The sequence below is a fragment of the Canis lupus genome, chromosome 29 (genome assembly GCF_048164855.1).
Source record: "Canis lupus baileyi chromosome 29, mCanLup2.hap1, whole genome shotgun sequence".
Classification (NCBI taxonomy): domain Eukaryota; kingdom Metazoa; phylum Chordata; class Mammalia; order Carnivora; family Canidae; genus Canis; species Canis lupus.
The window spans coordinates 6,193,263-6,212,291 of NC_132866.1; the positions used below are offsets into that span (position 1 = coordinate 6,193,263).

General features: G+C 43.0%; 1 protein-coding gene and 1 long non-coding RNA gene across 2 annotated transcripts in view; one reads left to right on the forward strand and one right to left on the reverse strand.

The window, feature by feature from the left end:
* The window catches only part of DHX32 (DEAH-box helicase 32 (putative)), a 50,894-nt gene that overhangs the window by 15,426 nt on the left and 16,439 nt on the right, over window positions 1–19,029 (forward strand). The window contains exons 3-4 of the mRNA XM_072804907.1: window positions 9,831–10,024; window positions 13,682–14,054. Coding sequence (XP_072661008.1) covers window positions 9,831–10,024; window positions 13,682–14,054 — 567 coding nt within the window. The remainder of the gene's footprint in view (window positions 1–9,830; window positions 10,025–13,681; window positions 14,055–19,029) is intronic.
* On the reverse strand, window positions 1,827–5,017 carry LOC140620523 (uncharacterized). Its single transcript, XR_012020279.1, has 3 exons — window positions 4,886–5,017; window positions 4,280–4,394; window positions 1,827–2,144 (listed from the first exon to the last, which is right to left on the reverse strand). It is a non-coding gene; the product is annotated as an uncharacterized lncRNA (long non-coding RNA).

The window sequence follows — 19,029 nt, forward strand, 5'->3', positions numbered from 1 at the left end:
CAACAGCACAAGAAAATTATTTCCTAGACTATAAGAAATAAGTGAGTGGCCAAATGCCATCCTGGCCCCAGGTCATACATTTTGGAAGCTAGTATGGAGGATAGAATTAGGGTAGCTAGTTAATGAAAATGTATTGTCCAGGCTATGGTTACCCCTGAACTTCCAGATTTTAGTAGTATTTATATTTTGCTTTAAAATTATAAAGTGTTGGCAAATGGAACACCAATAAAAAATAAAATTATAAAAAAAATTATAAAGCAAGCAGTAAGTATGTTTATTACAAAATTCATGTATGGATTCTTGGCAATGTAAGAATTAGAATAGACCCTAAAGATAATCTGAAAGAATAGAATCCCTTCATTTTTCAGAAGGCGAAAGCAACCCAGAGGGATTTGATAATTTGTCACATAACTTTCTGAGTTGGAATTATAAGAACATCTTCTGTGCATTGCCACTTTCAGGTTGTTACCTCTGAGACATAATTGTTCTGACTTACAGAGAGGAGGGATAGACAATAGGTGGTGGTTCTCTTTAGAGCTGCCAATGTCAGAGGTTTGCTATGAATTATTATTTGTTGCAGTGAGTTATTGTAACAACAAATTCTTTTGGTCTGTTAGCAAACCAAAAGAATTCTTGGTTGAAAACTGGGTATAATATTCTTGGTTTCTGTGGACAAATGGCAAGTTAAATGATTTGAAATTGTTATTTTACAATAATTCAGACTTACGAAAAGTTGCAAAAATAGGTCAAAGATTTTCCATATGTTGTTCACCCAGCCAGCTTCCCTAAGTGTTAATATTTCACCACATTGGCTTTATCATTCTCTGTCTTTCCATGCACACACACAGACACACGGACATGCACATTTTTTATTTCGAACCTTTTGAAAGTTAACGATATAATGGCCTTTGCTTCCAAATACTTCAAGTTTTACTAAAAACAGGGCACAGCGACACTGTAATTATCAAAGTCAGAAAGGTAAAATTGACATTTCATGATTATCTAATATATAGGCATTCAAATAGCATGACTTTCCCTACTAATGTCCTTTATAATAAAAAAAAAAAAGTATTTTTCTGGTCTAGAATCCAATATAAATTACATTGCATGTAATTGTCATTTCTCTTTAATCACCTCTAGTCTGAAACAGTTGCTCAGTTTTTCCTTGCCCTTCATGACCTCAACATTTCAGAAGAGTACCACTAGGTGTTTTGTAGGACATCCCTGAGCCTGTCTGATGTTTCCTGAGGATTAGATTCCAGTTACACATTTGCGGCAGGAAGACCACAGAAGTGCTGTGGTGTCCTCCTCGGTGCATCCTATCAGGAAGCGTAATAAGATTTTTCCCTTAACTTTAATTAAATTTGATAGCAATGAGGTGATGATTTCCTTGTTGTTCATCGTAAAGGTATTGTCTTCCCCCATCATTTAAAAAATGTGGGGAGATTCTCATACCCACTGCCTAATGGAAGAAATAAGGTGCTGTTCTTCTCAGAGGCTGTTGTGTGGCCCTTCCCCATACTTTACCCACTTTCTTCCACAAAGTAACTTGTATTAATCATTTCTTGCCTTTCTTTATAGCTTTACTATGTTTTTGGTATAAACACCATTAATTTCGGTTAGCCAGTTATTCACTATTAAATGGACATATTGTGTTCTTCTGAGACCAGCTTGTCTTGCCCAGGTGTTACTGACATTCAGCCAAAACAGTGATGCTCTAACCTGAGTCTAACAGACTCCCCTGGAGGCCTTCCACAACCGACTTGCTGCCCCGCTGACCCCGCCCCTGCCCCAGTTTTTTTTTTTTTTTTTTTTTTTTTCCTGCCCCAGTTTATAATCCAGTTGGTGTGGGGAGGAGAGCGTGGTGGTTAACAAGCCCGGTGATGCTGATGGTCTTGAAACCGTGCTTGAAGAACCACGCATGATCCTGATGCTTTAGAGCTGGGTTTCCTGTGCTTTTCCTCTTTATGCTGTCCCACTGTGTGACTGTACCACAGGTTATATATCCGTTCTCCTGATGGTGGACATTTGGGTTGCTTCCAGAGTTTCCTATTCCAACAGTGTTGTGATGACCATTTCTGGCTTTTTTTTAATAGGCTCCACGCCCAGTGTGGAGCCTAAACTCATGACCCTGAGATCAAGACCTGAGGTGAAATCAAGAGTTGATGCTTACCCAACTGGGCCACCCAAGTGCCCCGTGATGAGCATTTTTGTATATCTTCTGGTAAATATTCTCAAGAGTTTTTACACAATGGAGTAAAAAAAAAAAAAAATCAATGATTCACTTAAAAAAAAGTAAAAGATATGAGGAGATACTTTGAGACAATATAAAGTATGCTTCTCATCGTGTGTTTGCCTACTAGTTTTAGCATCCTTAGATCATTCTTTGACATTATGATGCTGGTAGGTAACCAAATCAGTGATTTCTCTACTTCTGACATTCCTACAGTTAATATTTGGAATTCTTCTGAAAAGCTAAACTTTCTCTTCTTTCTTTCTTTCTTTCTTTCTTTCTTTCTTTCTTTCTTTCTTTCTTTCTTTCTTTAAATATGGGCACATAAATTCTTTCTTTATTTTATGGATTATAAATCATTACTAAGCCCATTTATTTAGTTCAGATTGTCCCTGATGTGGCCTCTGGGAGCCCCTTCAGGGTTTCTGTGTCCTGCTCACATGACCACATGGTTCTTGAGCACTTCTTTGCTCTTTCTCAGTAAGACATTACAGGTTCCATCCACCAGGAGCCCTGGTTCCTTTTAGTGGAGGATTGTGCTTAGACACCAAGATTGGAGCACTAAGTGGCATTGCCATTGGCTTATCATTGTTTCCTGGCCCTGTCAGCTATAACAGAGCAATGAAGTAAATTTGAAGGTGTGTGTGCTACTCCTCTCCCTCTAACTCTGCTTCTCTGTTTCTAGCTCTTTTTCTCTGTGTATTTCTTTCTACATATATACACATATATATTTGTCTTTCTTTCTCTGTGTGTGCATCTTAAAAAAACAGAAATTCCTGCCAATGCCAGTTTCACACCACAGGGTTCATTATGACCTTGCCCATTTCCTAAAGTTTTAGTTTGTTAGGAAGAAGCTACTGTTGAAAACTGGGTATAATATTCTTAGTTTCTGTGGACAGATGGCAAGTAAAAAAATTATTTGAAGTTTTTTTTTTCCCCCTGCTCCCTTCTCTGTGGGAAACCTGCCACTCATTATTCCTGATAGCATTACTTGTTCAGTCTTAGAACATACTCCTAATGTAGCTTCAGAATTGCTAACCCAAAAAAAATAAAAAAATAAAAATAAAAGAATTGCTAACCCACACTTTTGGTTAAAAAAAAATTAAAAATATATACCCCGCGTTTTTCTTTTAGAATTTGTGATCTCTAAGGGCAAGAATTATCATCATCTGTAATATATTATGTGAATACCTAACAGCAGTTTCTGCTGTCATCGTTGACTTCTCAACCATTTTCACAAATAATGCTGGTTTTCTGTTAATTGAGAAGTCAGTGTATATCTTCAGGGTGGGAGAAATCAAAATAGGACTCAGATGATGGGAAAATGGGCCTATTCCAAACTAATTTAAATAGTGGGAGCACTGGTTGTTTTCTCAGTTCTGGAAACAGCCTGGTTATTTTTGAGAGAGCTTCCAAGACTACTTTGTTCCTCAGAGTTTTAAACCTTTCTAACAAAAGTTTGTCTTTAGACCCAGGCCTTCTAAAGAGAACCACAAACATTTTGCAGGATTTTAAAAATCCATTGCACTTTGGTGCAACTGGCATTTTGTGGCTGCCCTCGGGAAAACAGGACAACCTTTCATACATTTATAGAGCCTTTTCCTATTGCCTTTTTCAGGGGCAGCTTTATTAAAAAAAAAAAAAAAAAAGCCTGAAAGAGAATGGAATATCTTTAGAACTATCTATTTTTTTGCTTCTCCTTCTTTAGCTTTTGTCCTGAAATTTCCCAGGAAACGGATGGATGGGTTAGTGAGGTGGGTAAGTGCAATGTACCTGAGATTTAACCTAAATTCAGACTCTACATGGTATAGAACATCTCCACCCTATTGAGTAAACTTGTCCACTGTTTTCTGCTGGTAGAGTCCACCTGTGTTCACTCAGTGTCAACATATGTACAAATTATGATATCCAGGGACATGGGATACTTAATTCAGAAGGGGACCGAGTGCTCAGTAATGTATCCCGGCGTCGTGGCTCACCGTGGGAGCCTTGGGAGTGTGCTCAGGCACAGGCGCTCTGCAGTGATGTTTTTGCCGGGGTTCTTACCTTTGGGTGAGTCCATGGTCCTTACGGTTCCTTTCCACTTTTGGATCCCGTGCCTCTGGTCCTGAAATAAGGGCGAGCGAGCAGAGCCTTGGCACTGGGCGCAGCCTCGATGGTCCTAGGAAGCAGAAGAGGAACCAGGCTGTCACGGACAGACAAGCGATGGAAAATGAGGGTTTGGGGACCTTTGCAGGTAGGATGTGTTAACAGGAGTAGCCTTGTGTCTCACACCTGACTCTGTCTCACTTCATGTGTGCACGTATCTGTTCGGTGAACGGAGAGCATCTCTGGCAGCGGGGGGGGGGGGGGGGGGACAGGAAGGACAGGAAGTCCTCGCGGTGTAACTCCGTGGCTGTCCTCTCGCCACAGTGGCCGGCGGGGACCCGAGTGCGGATCCCGCCACTGCTGCTCCCCTGGATCGGGCCCCCCGACGTCCCTGCACCCCAGCACTCCCGGGCCCAGCTGCCGGCCTCTGGGCCCGTTGCCTGGAGATCGGAGCGCCTCTGCTTCACTTTGGGTGTGTACAACCGGGAGAACTCCGGCTGCCGATTTATGTTGGCGAAGCCTCGATGTAGATTAGGTTCTGGTTACTCAGGGGACTCCTCTTACCTGCTCTCATCGGCTGATGGGCGGGAGGTACGAGCCCGGGGACGCGTGCTCTCGCCGTGCACTGTGACACGGATTGCCCACCTCGCCCGCCCCGGGGACGGCTGAGCTGGGCGCTGGGACAGAGCTGAGGCGTGCTTCAGGCTTTAACACACTTGGCACATCACACGTCCAGGAAATGGCATTTAAAAAATGGGCTGAGGGAGGAGCCCCTGAGTGGCTCAGTCGGTGAAGTGTCTGCCTCCGGCTCAGGTCATGATCCTAGGATCCTGGGATCGAGCCCCCGCAGCGGGCTCCCTGCTCAGCCGGGATTCTGCTTCTCCCTCTCCCCTGCCCCTCGCGCTTGCTCTTTTCTCAGATAAATAAAATCTTAAAAAAAAAAAAATGGGTTGAGGGAATATAAAACAATTGTGAGGTAAGTTCAAAAGGAAAATATTTGCAGTCGTGATTTCTAGTAGGGAGAGTTTCTAAACCAAATATATAAATTTGGGTGTTGTCTAATTGCCCAGACTCCCATGAAAATGTGTAAACAGGTTCATTTTTTTTTCATGCGTTAAAAGAGCAGTTTCCTGTTTTGTTCTCCAGATTGTACAACTGTTGCCATGTTCTGCAGTGTTACGTAAGGCACCAAGCGGCCTAGAACCCAGTGTTTCTGTCTGGAAAGAGTAAAACCAAGTGCTTGAGAGAAAGGTGCAGGTATTACGATCTCCAGGTTCTTGGGGAGCCAACCTGCACGGGGTTCTGGATGCCCAGGGCGGGGCATCTTCCCCAGAGAAGCCATGGAGGGAGGAGTGAACTCTCGAGTAGGGGCAGGTGTGATTCCTTGGTGAGAGGGTAAGGGATGTGGGGGTAAAGAAGAAGCCCCGACCAGAGGAGAACGTAATGAGAACACGGTGTCTACTGTTGGCACAGAGAATGCAGGTGTGCCCGGGAAGCTGGAATCCTGGTGTCCCTGGAAATGATGAAACGCCCACATTTCTAGCAGTTGCTGAATCATAACTTTTTTTCAGCTGATACTTTGAGTTTCCTAAGGTGTCCAGCTTGACAATGGGCCTTAGCTGGTGTCGAGTGATTGAGAAGGTGCATAAAAGCCAGAGACATTGTACCAAGTAGGGCGAATGAGTTGGTATCATGGCGTGTGTGTCACTCACTGCCACTATCCATGTGTAACTGTTCACATGGGCCGTGTGTCGTGCGCAGTCAGGGCCACACTTGTGGGCTCTCTGCCATTAGGCGTGACTACTTGTGCTCAACTTACAGTTTGGCTGTGTCAGCAAACATCCCTACATCAAGCACCCGATGCACGTGGTCAGTCTTTTACTGGTTATTTTAACTGATATCATTTAGAAGAGCTGTTCCCGTTTCCGAATTCCTCTGCTTCGTAGGTGAATAATTTGCTCGAGTGTGTGAGGGGAGCAAAAAAGGACAATGAAGACTGTTGGATTGTTACATTTATTGCACTGCCAGACCTGTATGATGTTTATACCATTATAAGTGCACCGTAATATATAATCTTGCAGCATTTGTTTATATGAGTAGATAGAAATAAAAGAAATGCAGTCAAAAATCCCCATCAGTAGCTTGGGAACATGGCCCATAATTGTCTGAATCACGCATAACGCGTGAAGACTTTGAAAGCATCTCTCCTGGATCTTAGAATAATAACCATACCGAGCGTACCCAGGTGTTTTAGTGAAGCTGGGTGGTGTGACTTCAGCCCAGTTCTACCTGTTGTGCAACAGTGCCTGTCTTTATAGTGTTGCCTGCCACTGCCCTTAGGCCGGAAAGAGTGATTAAAAATGTTGATGGCTAAGAATCTCAGGGCTTTGGTTGCCACCTTTGTATAAAGATGCTTGGAAGCACCTGCCGTGTGGTGGAAGTGACACGAGACGAGAAATGGGAGGATTTGGACCAGCCTGGCTGGGCTGCACGCTGGCAGTAGGACTTGGGCAAGGCACCCTTCTAAGACTTCGCTCATGTGGAAAGTGAGAGTGTGGCCGATGTGCCTTCCAGAGTTCCCCCTCCAGCTCTGAAATCCTGTGACTCGTGTGCCTGAACCTTGAGCTCCGGCCCCTCAGCGCTCCCGGCTTGTTTGTCATTTGCTCTCAGATTAGCTACACTTGGGTATGGCCCTTAACACCACTGACCCCACACCTTCCTGGCTCCCAAAGGTCATCTCCCTCTCCTCCCAGTTCCTCCCTCCCCCACAGAAACACCTGCTGTTTAGCTTCCTTCCTTCATTTTATTTTATTTTACTTTCCACTTTTCTATTCTTGTTGGTGATACCATCACCCTACTATCTGTAGTTAGAAAGTCTTAGAATATGTTTCTTCTTGTGTGTAGTTATTCTGCTGGTGAGTACTACTCATGCTTCCTTTGCAGTGAATGTCCCTTGCTTTTATTACTTTTCTCTGAGTCCAAGCCCTTCCCTTTCCTTCTTTTTTTTTTTGTGATATCCTTAACCTTCCATCCATCCAAATATTTATCATTCCTATTTGTTCCTCTGTGAAGTTTTGGGGAAAATATGAGCCACACGTGTCCAGCTTAAGGACTCTCCAATCTAGTGGGGAGACAAAAATGAAAACAAATGGTTTTCACAGAAATGATGTTTGCAGTCTTGGACGCCTAGAGAATGGACCCTGATATGAAGGGAATCAGGTTAGAAAGGAAGGCTTTGGCAAGAATGAACAAATGACTTAGAAAATGAGGGAGACAGGAAATTTCGGGTGATGTGGTGATGGTGAAGCAATTCACAGTAACGTATACAGAATGGTGGGCTTTTAAAGTATTTTTGGGAAATCTAAGGAATGTGTTCATCAACTGTTTATTGAATAAAATTACTTGAGGGATGCCTGGGTGGCTCAGTGGTTGAGCATCTACCTTCGGCACAGGGTGTGATCCTGAAGTCCTAGGACTGAGTCCTGCATCGGGCTCCTCACATGAAGCCTGCTTCTCCCTCTGCCTGTATCTCTGCCTCTCTCTCTCTCTCTCTCTCTCTCTCTCTGTCTCTCTGTGTGTGGGTGTCTCATGCATAAATAAATAAAATGTTTTTTAAAAATTACTTGAGACTATTTGGTGACCAAGATAGACAGATCCCTGGTCTCCCAGAGCTTATAGTCTAGCAGGGCAGGTGGACACTGGGAACAGATCAGCAGCTGCAGGAAGGGTGATCCATGTGTGGTCGCTGGGAGTGCCCTATGGGATCTCGTGCCTAGGGAGTCACACTAAACCATGTGGAACAGGTGTTCCAGGAGCTTAAAACTGAAGGGTAACTCATTCATTCAACCCATTTTACGGAGAAGAAACTGAAGCTTAGAGAAATTGTGATTTACAAATAACAAACTAGTTGGGACACTTGGCTGGCTCAATCAGAACATGTGACTCTCAGGCAGCCTGGGTGGCTCAGTGGTTTAGCACCTGCATTCGGCCCAGGGCATGATCCTGGAGTCCCAGGATCAAGTCCCACGTCGGGCTCCCTGTATGGAGCCTGCTTCTCCCTCTGCCAGTGTCTCTGCCTCTCTGTCTCTCTGTCTCTCTCTCTGTCTCTCAAGAATAGATAAAATCTTAAAAAAAAAAAAAATAAGGACATGTGACTCTTGATCTCGGAGTCTTGAGTTCGAGCCCCACACTAGGTATAGATATTACTAAACAAACCAACCAAATAACAAGCTAGTAGCAAACCAGGCTTGGAAGTCTGGACTTTGGTCCCTGGAATGCTTTGTAGTTACCTAGTATGCCCTGATTCCACATTTCCTGGGTACCGTACCTCAAACCTTCATCTTTCACAGAACACAGTGGGTGCTGAATAAATTGTTGATTAGTTTCCAACCTGTTGACAAGGCTGACACCTGTCTTAAAATGGAGGAACTACATTTATGCTATTTATTATTAGGGATTAGTGTTCTACAGCAGTTTTTCATTTTGAAGTTACTTAGGATTTTTGGTTGTGTTTATTTTTCAAATTATAGTGAGGATTAAAATCTAAGAATTCTTTGCTGGGTCTACTAAATAGCAAATCTCAAAGTAATTAAACATGTTAAAACCTTTAAGTACCTTAGATCTATTTAAAAACACTTTGGAATGATTTATTTTAAAGACCCAGGTAACAAAGCATGGCTTACTGACAGTACCTGAGGTTATAGCATGCAGATGAAACATGTACTTTCCAGTGTACTCATTCTAGCACAAACGAACCTGATAAATTGCTCTATAATACATATTCAGTAAAAGGATCTTTAATATAAATGACTTAACAGCAGACTTACAATTGACTCTTTCCAAATCTGGATGGATTGATTGACGAGCTCAGTGGATTTATTTTACATTGCATTTAGATAATAAATGCCTGTGTATTTTATCTTCTATTACCAGGGAAATGTTGAGTCCGCCTGTCTGGTTATTTTGTTATGATCATTTAGGTTTAACTGTGCATGCTTTAATTTGGAGTCACTATTTTTCATTGAAATGTCATTTCATATTTATATTGCTTAAAACACAGTAGTAGATACGAGAATCCATTTTTTTTAGATTTTATTTAAATTCAACTTACTTAACATATAGTGTAACCAAAAACCATATTTTTGATGGAGCTTTCTTGTAACCAGGAAGAAGCTAACAGTCTGTAAATGCATTAGTCTTTTCAGAAACACAGCTGAGGTTAAGAATTTTTTTTTTAATTTTGCTTATTTTTATCTACTTTTTTTTTTTTTCAGTCTGGAAGAAGTCAAACTTTCACAATCCTCGCTAACCCCAATTTGTTCCAAACTTTTTAATAGGAATGACCCTATGCAAAAATGCACATTGTTCAGACTTTCACTGAGTAAGATGTAGTGCATGCAGCCCACTGGTGACTCATTCGTGAAAGAAGGAATTATTTACAAGACGAACCCTTGTTGTTTGGTAGTTCTCCCAGAGGAAGCTGATCCTATCTCATTTTTCCCTGTGACAGGTTCCTCAATGGTGTGCCGAGTATTGCCTCTCCATCCACTACCAGCATGGGGGTGTGGTATGCACACAGGTCCACAAGCCCACCGCCGTGCAGCTCGCCCTCCGGGTGGCAGATGAGATGGATGTGAACATTGGGCATGAAGTTGGCTACATGATCCCCTTTGAAAACTGCTGCAGCAGCGAAACCATCCTGAGGTGGGTGTGGGGGGGCTGGGTCTACTGGGTCTGATGACACTCTGCAACCCTTGGAGAGCGTATTCTTATGTTCTACATTATAAACGTCTGTCATGTGTCATAGTAACTGGTCAGTCTGTCACCAGCCAGCCATGCACTGGTTGTTTTCCTGCTCTGGCATCATCAGGGACTTCGTGTCTAAACTTCTTCCATAACTCCCCATAATCCTCAGGGAAAAGTCATGACTTGTTGGGTTGGACCCAAAGACCATCAAGCTTGTGCTTCTCAAACTCCTCCTCATGATGGGTCCATATAGGTTATCTGTGTGGCAGCCATGTCAACCCATACCTGTGGTTCTGTTTGTGCCCACGTGCCCTCTGTGTGGAATGACCATGCCTCTTCTGGGCATAACTAATGCCTCCTAGGCCTGCAAGACCCCATGCAAGGCCACTTACTCCAGGAAGGCTTCCCTCACCCTCCTGTACTGCGAGTTACAAAATACTCTGCTGGACCTCTATAAAACTTGATACCAGTCTTCATCATAGCAGGTTAGATCAGTGTTTTTCTAACAGTACTTTTCAGAGCCTTACGGGTTCCAAGGATCCTTCTCACTAGCTACCACAAGTAGAGGGAGCAGGGCAACTTTTAATCTCTGTTTTTAGCTTCACTGTGAGATTTCCATTGCGCAGAGGGTTCTAAGAGCTTCACACACAGAGGAAAAGAGAAAAGAAAAAAGATAATTGGAAAAAAGCTATGCTCTGGGGCAGCGTTTCTCAAGAAGTTTTATATCATGGGCCACACAGAAAGTAGGAATATCCAGCAGCACCTCAAGGAAATGGTCAAAGCTGCTTGGCCATCCCAAGGGCTTCATCTGCCCCAGGCACTACCTAACCACTCCCAGGGGCTGAGGAGACAAGTTTCTTGGGAACAGTATATCGCATCTATAACTCCTTTGTGTGGCACACCACTGGGGAAGCTCTGCTCTAGTCTAGGGGTGGTATATATGGTGTAGTGCAGTGTGGTATGGTATGGTATGGTATAGTGGTACAGCGGTGCTGGTTCTTACATCCTTATATCCCCAGTGTCTGACCTGCTTGTTTCATAGGGAACATGCAGTAAATTTGCTAGCGGAAGGAAGGAATAGTACCCTCTCCTAGCTAGGTAGAGAGACTGGAGCCTCTAGTGGAAAAGTCTGGAGACTTCTCTGATTCAGAAAGGCCATGAGACTCATTTGGTTTGTACTAAGCTGCTTTCCCTCAAATGTTTATCTTCAAAAATAGAAGACACAGGTCTTCAGGCTAATGTTAAACCCTAGGGAATCTTTCCATCAACAGTGATATGACATCAACTTCTTGAAGATAGAACCTTCTGCTCTTATAGCCACGGTGTCCCCACATCATCAAATTAGTATGTATGTATAATCAAATAATCTATGGATGATACAGATGAAATAGGTAAAAACCTCCCTGAGTTGGAGAAAGCAGGACATATGACCCGGAAGGAGTGAAGAAGGATCTTTAAGCTTGACAGATTCATTCTTTATCCCTTAGATTTTGAAGTGGCCTTTCAAGTGGCCATGATATTAATTAAAGGACAGCTCTGACTATATTCTAAAGTTAATATAGATATTTTTACATCTTTTTTTTTTTTATATTTTTACATCTTTAATGCCATCTGGACTTTGGAAAACTTTTGGCAGGAATTCTTGGATGTAGTCACTTTTAAAATGAAATATTACAGTATTGTTAATATAGATCAAGTGCATGTTTAATTTCTTTTTAGAAATCCACAGAGATAAATAATTGTGGAGAAGTCTAATAATGTCAGAATAGGTCGAAGACATATCTCCTGTTGGGAGTTGGCTTCCATGTGATTATCTTATGGCAACCCCTCCCCACCAAGCATTCACTTGTGACAGTCAAAGGAAGGACTACAATTTATGTTGACATTCCTTTTTAGTTCTTATCTGCATGTAGGATTCTCTCAATATGGCCAGTAGCTTTCAGCTGTGGGGGCTGCTGAAGTGCAGGTACTCCCTGGAGGTGGTGGGATGTAGTGGCCTGCCCTGGCCCCTGCAGGTCCTACTTCCTGCTGCCTTTGCTCAGGGGCCTGGCCCTCACATGGCCTTTTTTATCTGCACTTTGCCATTAATCTCGTTGCTGGGATACTGTTCTCTCTTCTCCACTGTCCCATCCCCCCAGCCAGTGGAGAGTCAGCAGATACTCTGACCTGTTGCTAACAGAGTTTGAGTCACAGCAAAGAGATCCAAACTAGTGAAAAGCCCCCTAAGATCAAAGAAAGCAGTTCCCCATCTCTCTCCTGGTTTCCTGTGCCCTGAAGAGGAGGTAATGTGGCAACGTTACCTAGAAACGTTGCTAGAAAAGGAGGCTAGAAAATGTGGCAATGTGGCTAGAAAAGGAGTGTCCCCGCCATTTGCTCCCCTGAGCCCTGCACAAGCCATCTGATCTCCCCATGCTCAGGCTTCCCCATCCAGAAGACGGGGTGCTTACTCTGCTCACAGGGTGGTTGTTTGGGCAAAATAAGCTAATCCGTGGGTCTGATGCGTGAGCACCCTGTACGTGTTAATGAAACTTTCATTATTAAGGTAAATCGGAACCAGATTTCATTTTCTTAGAGATCTGTGCTAACCATGATTTTTTTAAAAAGCTCAGATTGACTAGCTATTTAAATGAGAGGATTAAAAGTTACCTATTGACTATGGAAGGTTCTATACTTGGTATTGTCTTTTTCATTTTCTTTTGTAACCCCTTAGTATCTAATCTGTTAGGCACATAATAGACACTTAGTAAATATAATCTTTATGCCTGCTACCATTTTGGGGGGATGTTATATGTAATAACGTAGTTCTTCTGTAAGCTGTTTTGTGGCCTTTTTTGAAACCGTGGATACCTAAATTTATACCTAAAATAGTCTTTCTGAACCAGATATCCATACTTGGAGAAGTGACACATAAATTTCAAATATGGACTCTCTTAAAAGAATTACTCAAATTTTCATTCCAGGTCAAATTCAATATATTTAATTTCAGAAAATATTATTAAAGCTATCCTATATTTTATTTTTAGCTTTCAAAAATTCTGTTTTAGGAATTTGAAATATAAACTACATTTCCTGAAACCTTAACAATATGTCTATTTTTTTTTATAGTTATCAGGAGCAGCACTTTTAAAAGCACTGTACACATGATCTTATTAACACAAAGGTAGGAAGTAGATCTCTGTGTTATGGAGAAAACTGAAGGTTTGTATAGTTTTAGGATTGAGCTTTAGTATTCCCTTAGCGTGACATAATCATCTGGAAGGCCCAGGCCTTGCTGAGTCTAGCAGAGTTTTAAATAAGTCACATCTTCCTCTTTTTAATTAAGCCCTGATATATTTACATAACACACTCCCTCCTTGTAGGAGAACATTTCTCCCTATAAGATCAGTGCTTAGATGAGTCTTGCTGAGAAGGGAATAGATTTAATTTCTAATGTGAAGGAAGTAGCATAGATATAAATAATTTGTTTTTAGACCAGAATCAATAGTAACGTGTGACGATGACGATGTCAAACTAACTCCTCGGTTAGAGAGAGGGTGTAGCCAGGGCATTTGTGGTGGTGTTTGAAGCCTCTGGTTTCTCCTGAGCGCCTCTAACTTTACTACTGCTTCTTTGTAGGTATTGTACTGATGACATGCTGCAGAGAGAGATGATGTCCAGTCCTTTTTTGGGCAACTATGGGGTCATCATCTTAGATGACATACATGAAAGAAGCATTGCCACCGATGTGTTACTTGGACTTCTTAAGGATGTTTTACTGGCAAGACCAGAACTGAAGCTCATAATTAACTCCTCACCTCACTTGATCAGCAAACTTAGTTCTTATTATGGAAATGTGCCTCTCATAGAAGTGAAAAAGCAGCACCCTGTGGAGGTTGTGTACCTGAGTGGGGCTCAGAAGGAGTCCCTTGAGTCTATTTTACGCCTTATCTTTGAAATTCACCAGTCTGGTGAGAAGGGTGACATTGTTGTCTTTCTGGCCTGTGAACAAGTAAGTAAGTAATATTCTGACCTAACAGAGTAATAGAGTTCTTCAGGGGGAACCTTTTAACCTTGTTGGGAAGCTTTTAATCATTAACATCCAGGTTTCAGATTGCTGACTTGCTGTTTAAATATTTGGTTCCAACACACCCTCTTTTTTAAATACTCGAGAAGACGTGCAGGAGGGTAAATAAAACGTGTTCTGAGCAAGGACACAGGAGGGCTTCTGAAATCACAAACTGTGAGAGCAGAGGACGGGGAAGGCCTCGGGACTCCGCCAACGGTGGTCTCCAGAGCTCTCAGGCCGAGTCTCGGGCTGCCCCAGATCCAGAGCCGGTGCTGCTCCTGCGTGCTTATGTTGTCTTGGAGAGAAGATGCACACTGACTCCCGTCTGACCAGGAGCGTCTGCTTGCAGATGAGGACTGTGCCCTGAGCACTTAGGAACAAAAAGGATTCCCACGGATGTTCCTGCAATAGGCAGTGGGTTTTGAGGCAGAAAAAAAAATAGAATACCCAGAAGGCTACCTTCCAGCCCTGGGGCTTCTTTTCTAAAAAGATGAAAGAGAAAACTCTGACTTGGATTCTAGAAAATGTGTTTTCAAAAGAACAATTCAAAATGTATAACTGAGCGTCTGTTACTGCTTCTCCGTGGTCAAAATGCCTTTTGGATTGCATTGGATTTTGTTTTTATTTTTAATTGCAGCTGTACACCAGCCCTACTTCCTCTCCATACTCTGTTGGCTGAATCTAGAAGCCTCCAGAATCTCAAGAATTACACCTTTCTTCTTAGAGACTGATTTCCTGGTCTTTTTCTCCCTACCCATCATTTTATTCAATGAAAGTACTACTTTTTAGTAGACCATGACCCAAATATGTGGTGATTCCAGTGATTAAGCAGAAAGCAAAAAGGAAATTATTTGATACTGGCTGAGCCAGCAGCTCTCAGCTCTCCATCAGATGCTTGTCTTAAGGATTCACATGCTTTCAGAAATACTTACAGAAGTATTTATTCTGTTTTACATTCAAAGCATAAAGGATGGCTGACCCTCCCATCTGTCAGGAACTTCAGACAGATTTTACCTGCTTCCACAAAGAAAGTGATTTAGAATCTCAAATGTATAATAACCATGGCGTATTTATCAATTTTTCATGTATAGATGATACAGGCTCTTCAATAGATCTTCTGCCTATTTCAGTGATTTATTCTATTATCATTTCCTAATCCTGCATGATTCAAGATGAATATTCAAGAAAGTCCTGAGTCCAAAGGCAGTTGCTAAACCGCTGGGTCACCCGGGCTGCCCTAAAGTGGAATTTTTTTTTAAAGATTTTATTTACTTCAGGGGCGCTCAGGTGGCTCAACTGGTTAAGTATCTGACTCCCCCCGCTTTTTTGAAAATATTTATTATTTGTTTGAGAGAGAGAAAGCACCAGCTGCGGGAGGTAGTGGAGGGCAGTGGAGCAGAGGGAGAGAGAGAAGCAGGCTCCTCCCTGAGCGTGGAGCCCGACATGGGGCTCAGTCCCAGGACCCCAGGATCATGACCTGAGCTGAAACCAAGAGTCATGGGCAGCCTGGGTGGCTCAGCGGTTTAGCACCACCTGCAGCCTAGGGCCTGATCATGGAGACCTGGGATCGTGTCCCGCATCGGGCTTCCTGCATGGAGCCTGCTTCTCCCTCTGCCTGTATCTCTGCCCCTTTCTCTCTCTCTCCCTCTGAATAAATAAATAAATCTTAAAAAAAAAAAAAATAGAAACCAAGAGTCAGACTTAACCAACTGAGCCCCCAGACCCCCCCCCCCAATAGACTTTAAAAAATAAAGTTCTTGACAGAATTAGGGATAGTGGATGGTCCTAAAAAAGGCATTTGATTCTTATAAGTTTAATATAAGCTATAATTAATGACACGGTGACTTTTGAATGTCAGACTCTAGGAGATGCATTCTCACCCAGGCTGGTAGTCAAACCGTAAGACCCCAGGGCTTAGGAAGGCATATGCTCTTCCATGAAGTGAGACCAGAAGGACATTTCCTGTTAAGAAACCATAGTCTGGTAGCGTCTGAAGATCTAGCCCATGATAGTATGATGAAGGCTGCCAGCCAGATTTGCAATTCCTAGCCCTGAGAGAGAAGCCACTATGTCGGGCAGGTGCAGCCCGTCTGAGTTGGGCCTGGGATCCCGAGGGAGGCTCCCCGTGTCCACAGGCTCAGGGCAGAGGCCTGGGTCAGCAGCAGCCTGCTGGCTTCAGCAGACCTTTGCCGGACCAGCTTTCCCCTCCCAGTTGGGCTCTGAACTCCACAGCTGGAGTCTGCTTCTCCCCACTGTCCCCCTAACAAGCTGCACACACTTCATCTCCCGACGGACTTTTCCTCTTTCCTTTACCACTTACATCAGCATTACCATTAAGATATTCCTCTCCTGGGGCGCCTGGATGGCTCGGTCTGTTTAGTGTCTGACTCTTGATTTCCGCTCAGGTCTTGATCTCAGGCTCGGGATGTCAGCCCCCAGGCTGAGTTTGGAGTCTGCTTAACATCCTCCCTCTCCCCACCACCTCCCACCCCAACTCGTGCGCACGTTCTCTCTCAGAAAAAAAAAAAAAGATAACTTCTTTCCTGTGGTCTTACAGTTTGTCTCTTTGAAAAATTTGCCTTCCTCTGAAATCCGTATTAATAGCTATTGATCATTCCTCCCATACAATTAGAAGCTTTCTTGATTCTTATGTAAAAATTAAAAATCTGCCATAGCTGTGAAATGTGTTATGATAACACAAGGAGTTACGTACATTAGCAGGAACGTACTAATTGTCACTTTGTATTTTAAGGGCTACATTTATTATTGTAGAAATATAAATATAGAGATACTCTCAAACCTTTAGGGTTGGTGAGCATTGGGTGCCTCACATTTGCTGTGACCGCTGGCCTAGTGCCTCACCTGCTGTGAATTCATCCCCATGGCCACATGCTGCCCTGCGTCTTGACACTCAGCCGAGACTTTGAGCCCTCAGGGTTTATAGCAACTGTCTCTTAGCCTGGAAAAGTCAAATATGTTAAGTAGAGGATGAATTTGAGATTTACGGTCCCATCAGCCCAATTATTGTGCTTCCTCCAAACTGTCCACCAAAGCCACTGTCAGGTTGAAGGGGAATGCTCTTGTGTTGGGGCTTGCGGGGGCTGGGGTCGCCCTCCAGTGTGTGTCTGCCTTCCTTGGCTTTCCAGGGATTGTAGGAAAGCCCCGTGGAGGTAAATGCACTGTACACACTAAAGAGGAAATGAACCAACAGTTTGAAGCATTGGATGGGTGTGCCAAGCAGTTTTCTCTCACATTCTGACGGTTATGGCCACAAAGCCCTGTGTCAGCTGAGCCTGAGGCCTCTAAACTACATACGGCATCAGTTTATATTTTGCTCTGCTTTTTTCCTTTTGGAGATTTCTTTGATGCCTTTTTCTTTGTCCATTAGGGACAAAATCAACCTTGGAACCCATCGACAACCAAGAAGTTTTAGCAACCAGGAGCAAATAAAAAATAAGTGTCCCAAATTACCTTTTAAACTGTATTCTAGGAGAATAAGAGACATGTTTCACTGCAGTTTGAAGGCTTATTTTGAAAACTAATTGCTCACAAGCAGGCTGCTGGAATCAGTTTCCGTTTCCAACTCCAGCAGCACCTGTGGCAACCTGCTCAAAGGGGTCATCTGTCCGGGAGGATCGGGGGAGATCCTGGTGGGCCAAGTGGGGCCCACTGCAGGGACACCCAACCCACAGTCCTGCCCCCCTCCCTGTAATTTCTAACAGGCTCTCCTTACACAGAATGATGGCATGATCAGAATTCTAAGTTTGTTCTGATTATCCCCATTGGCAAGTTTTCATTCATTATGATCAACAGACTCTTTGCTTGGTGGACATCTGCCCCTAGGAAGCCACCACTGTGCAGGAGGGGGACGTGTACATGGGAGAAGGTAACTGGACACCTGCTCACATGGAAGCCTCTGCCCTGCTTTCTGTGCCTCCCAGCAGCTCAGGAATAATTTTCAAACAGCTCACCCCAGGTCTTCGAGACCCGTGATGCCATCTTTCCAGGCAGATCTGTCCTACAAAACCCTTGTGTTAAGCCTCTTCTGCAAAAGAAGAAAAGAGAGAGAGCGAGGGCACTGGAAAATGAGCTAAAAACTCAAACGGTCAAGGAAAGTCATCTCTTTTTCTAGATTTTTAGTGAAATCTAATGAATGAAATGTAGCTTCTTCCATTTGGTAGTTGGGCCCTTAAGAAAGTAGAAAATTTTAGAAACAAAAACGTTTAAGAATTTTTTTTTAAAGATTTATTTTTATTTATTGATGATAGAGAGAGAGAGAGAGAGGCAGAGACACAGGCAGAGGGAGAAGCAGGCTCCATGCAGGGAGCCCGACGCGGGACCCGATCCCGGGACTCCAGGATCGCGCCCCGGGGCCAAAGGCAGGCGCGAAACCGCTGAGCCACCCAGGGATCCCCCAAAAACGTTTAAGAATTAAATGACGTCTTTTTTTATATGAGGTCCTAAAAAAAATGGTTGCATTTGAAAAATAGAAAAATACTATCTAAAATGCTTTGCCTTCTGAGGCATACTACTTATATGTAGTTTTAGGAGAAATAACTTCCTTTTTTTTTTCCAATACATTTGGCAGGGAAACAGTTTAAAAGGATATTTCTAAATGCCTGAATCACACCAAAAGGTGTAATTTAGCAGTGAATATTTCCTGCCTGCATTGCATTTATGCTGTCTTAAAGTGAAAATGGATCAAAACAACTTTGAGGGTGACCCAGAGACCCTGGTTATAGAATGTGTGTGTCTGTGTGCTTTTATTGGAAATCCAGAGATTGCGTAATAATTCTTAGCTCTGCCACCATTAAAGCATAGTGATGCATTATCACTGATGTGAAAATAATTGTTTACCCATCATTGTTAATGGATATGAGAAATTGAATCAAGCTAGAAAAATAGGATAAACGCATAA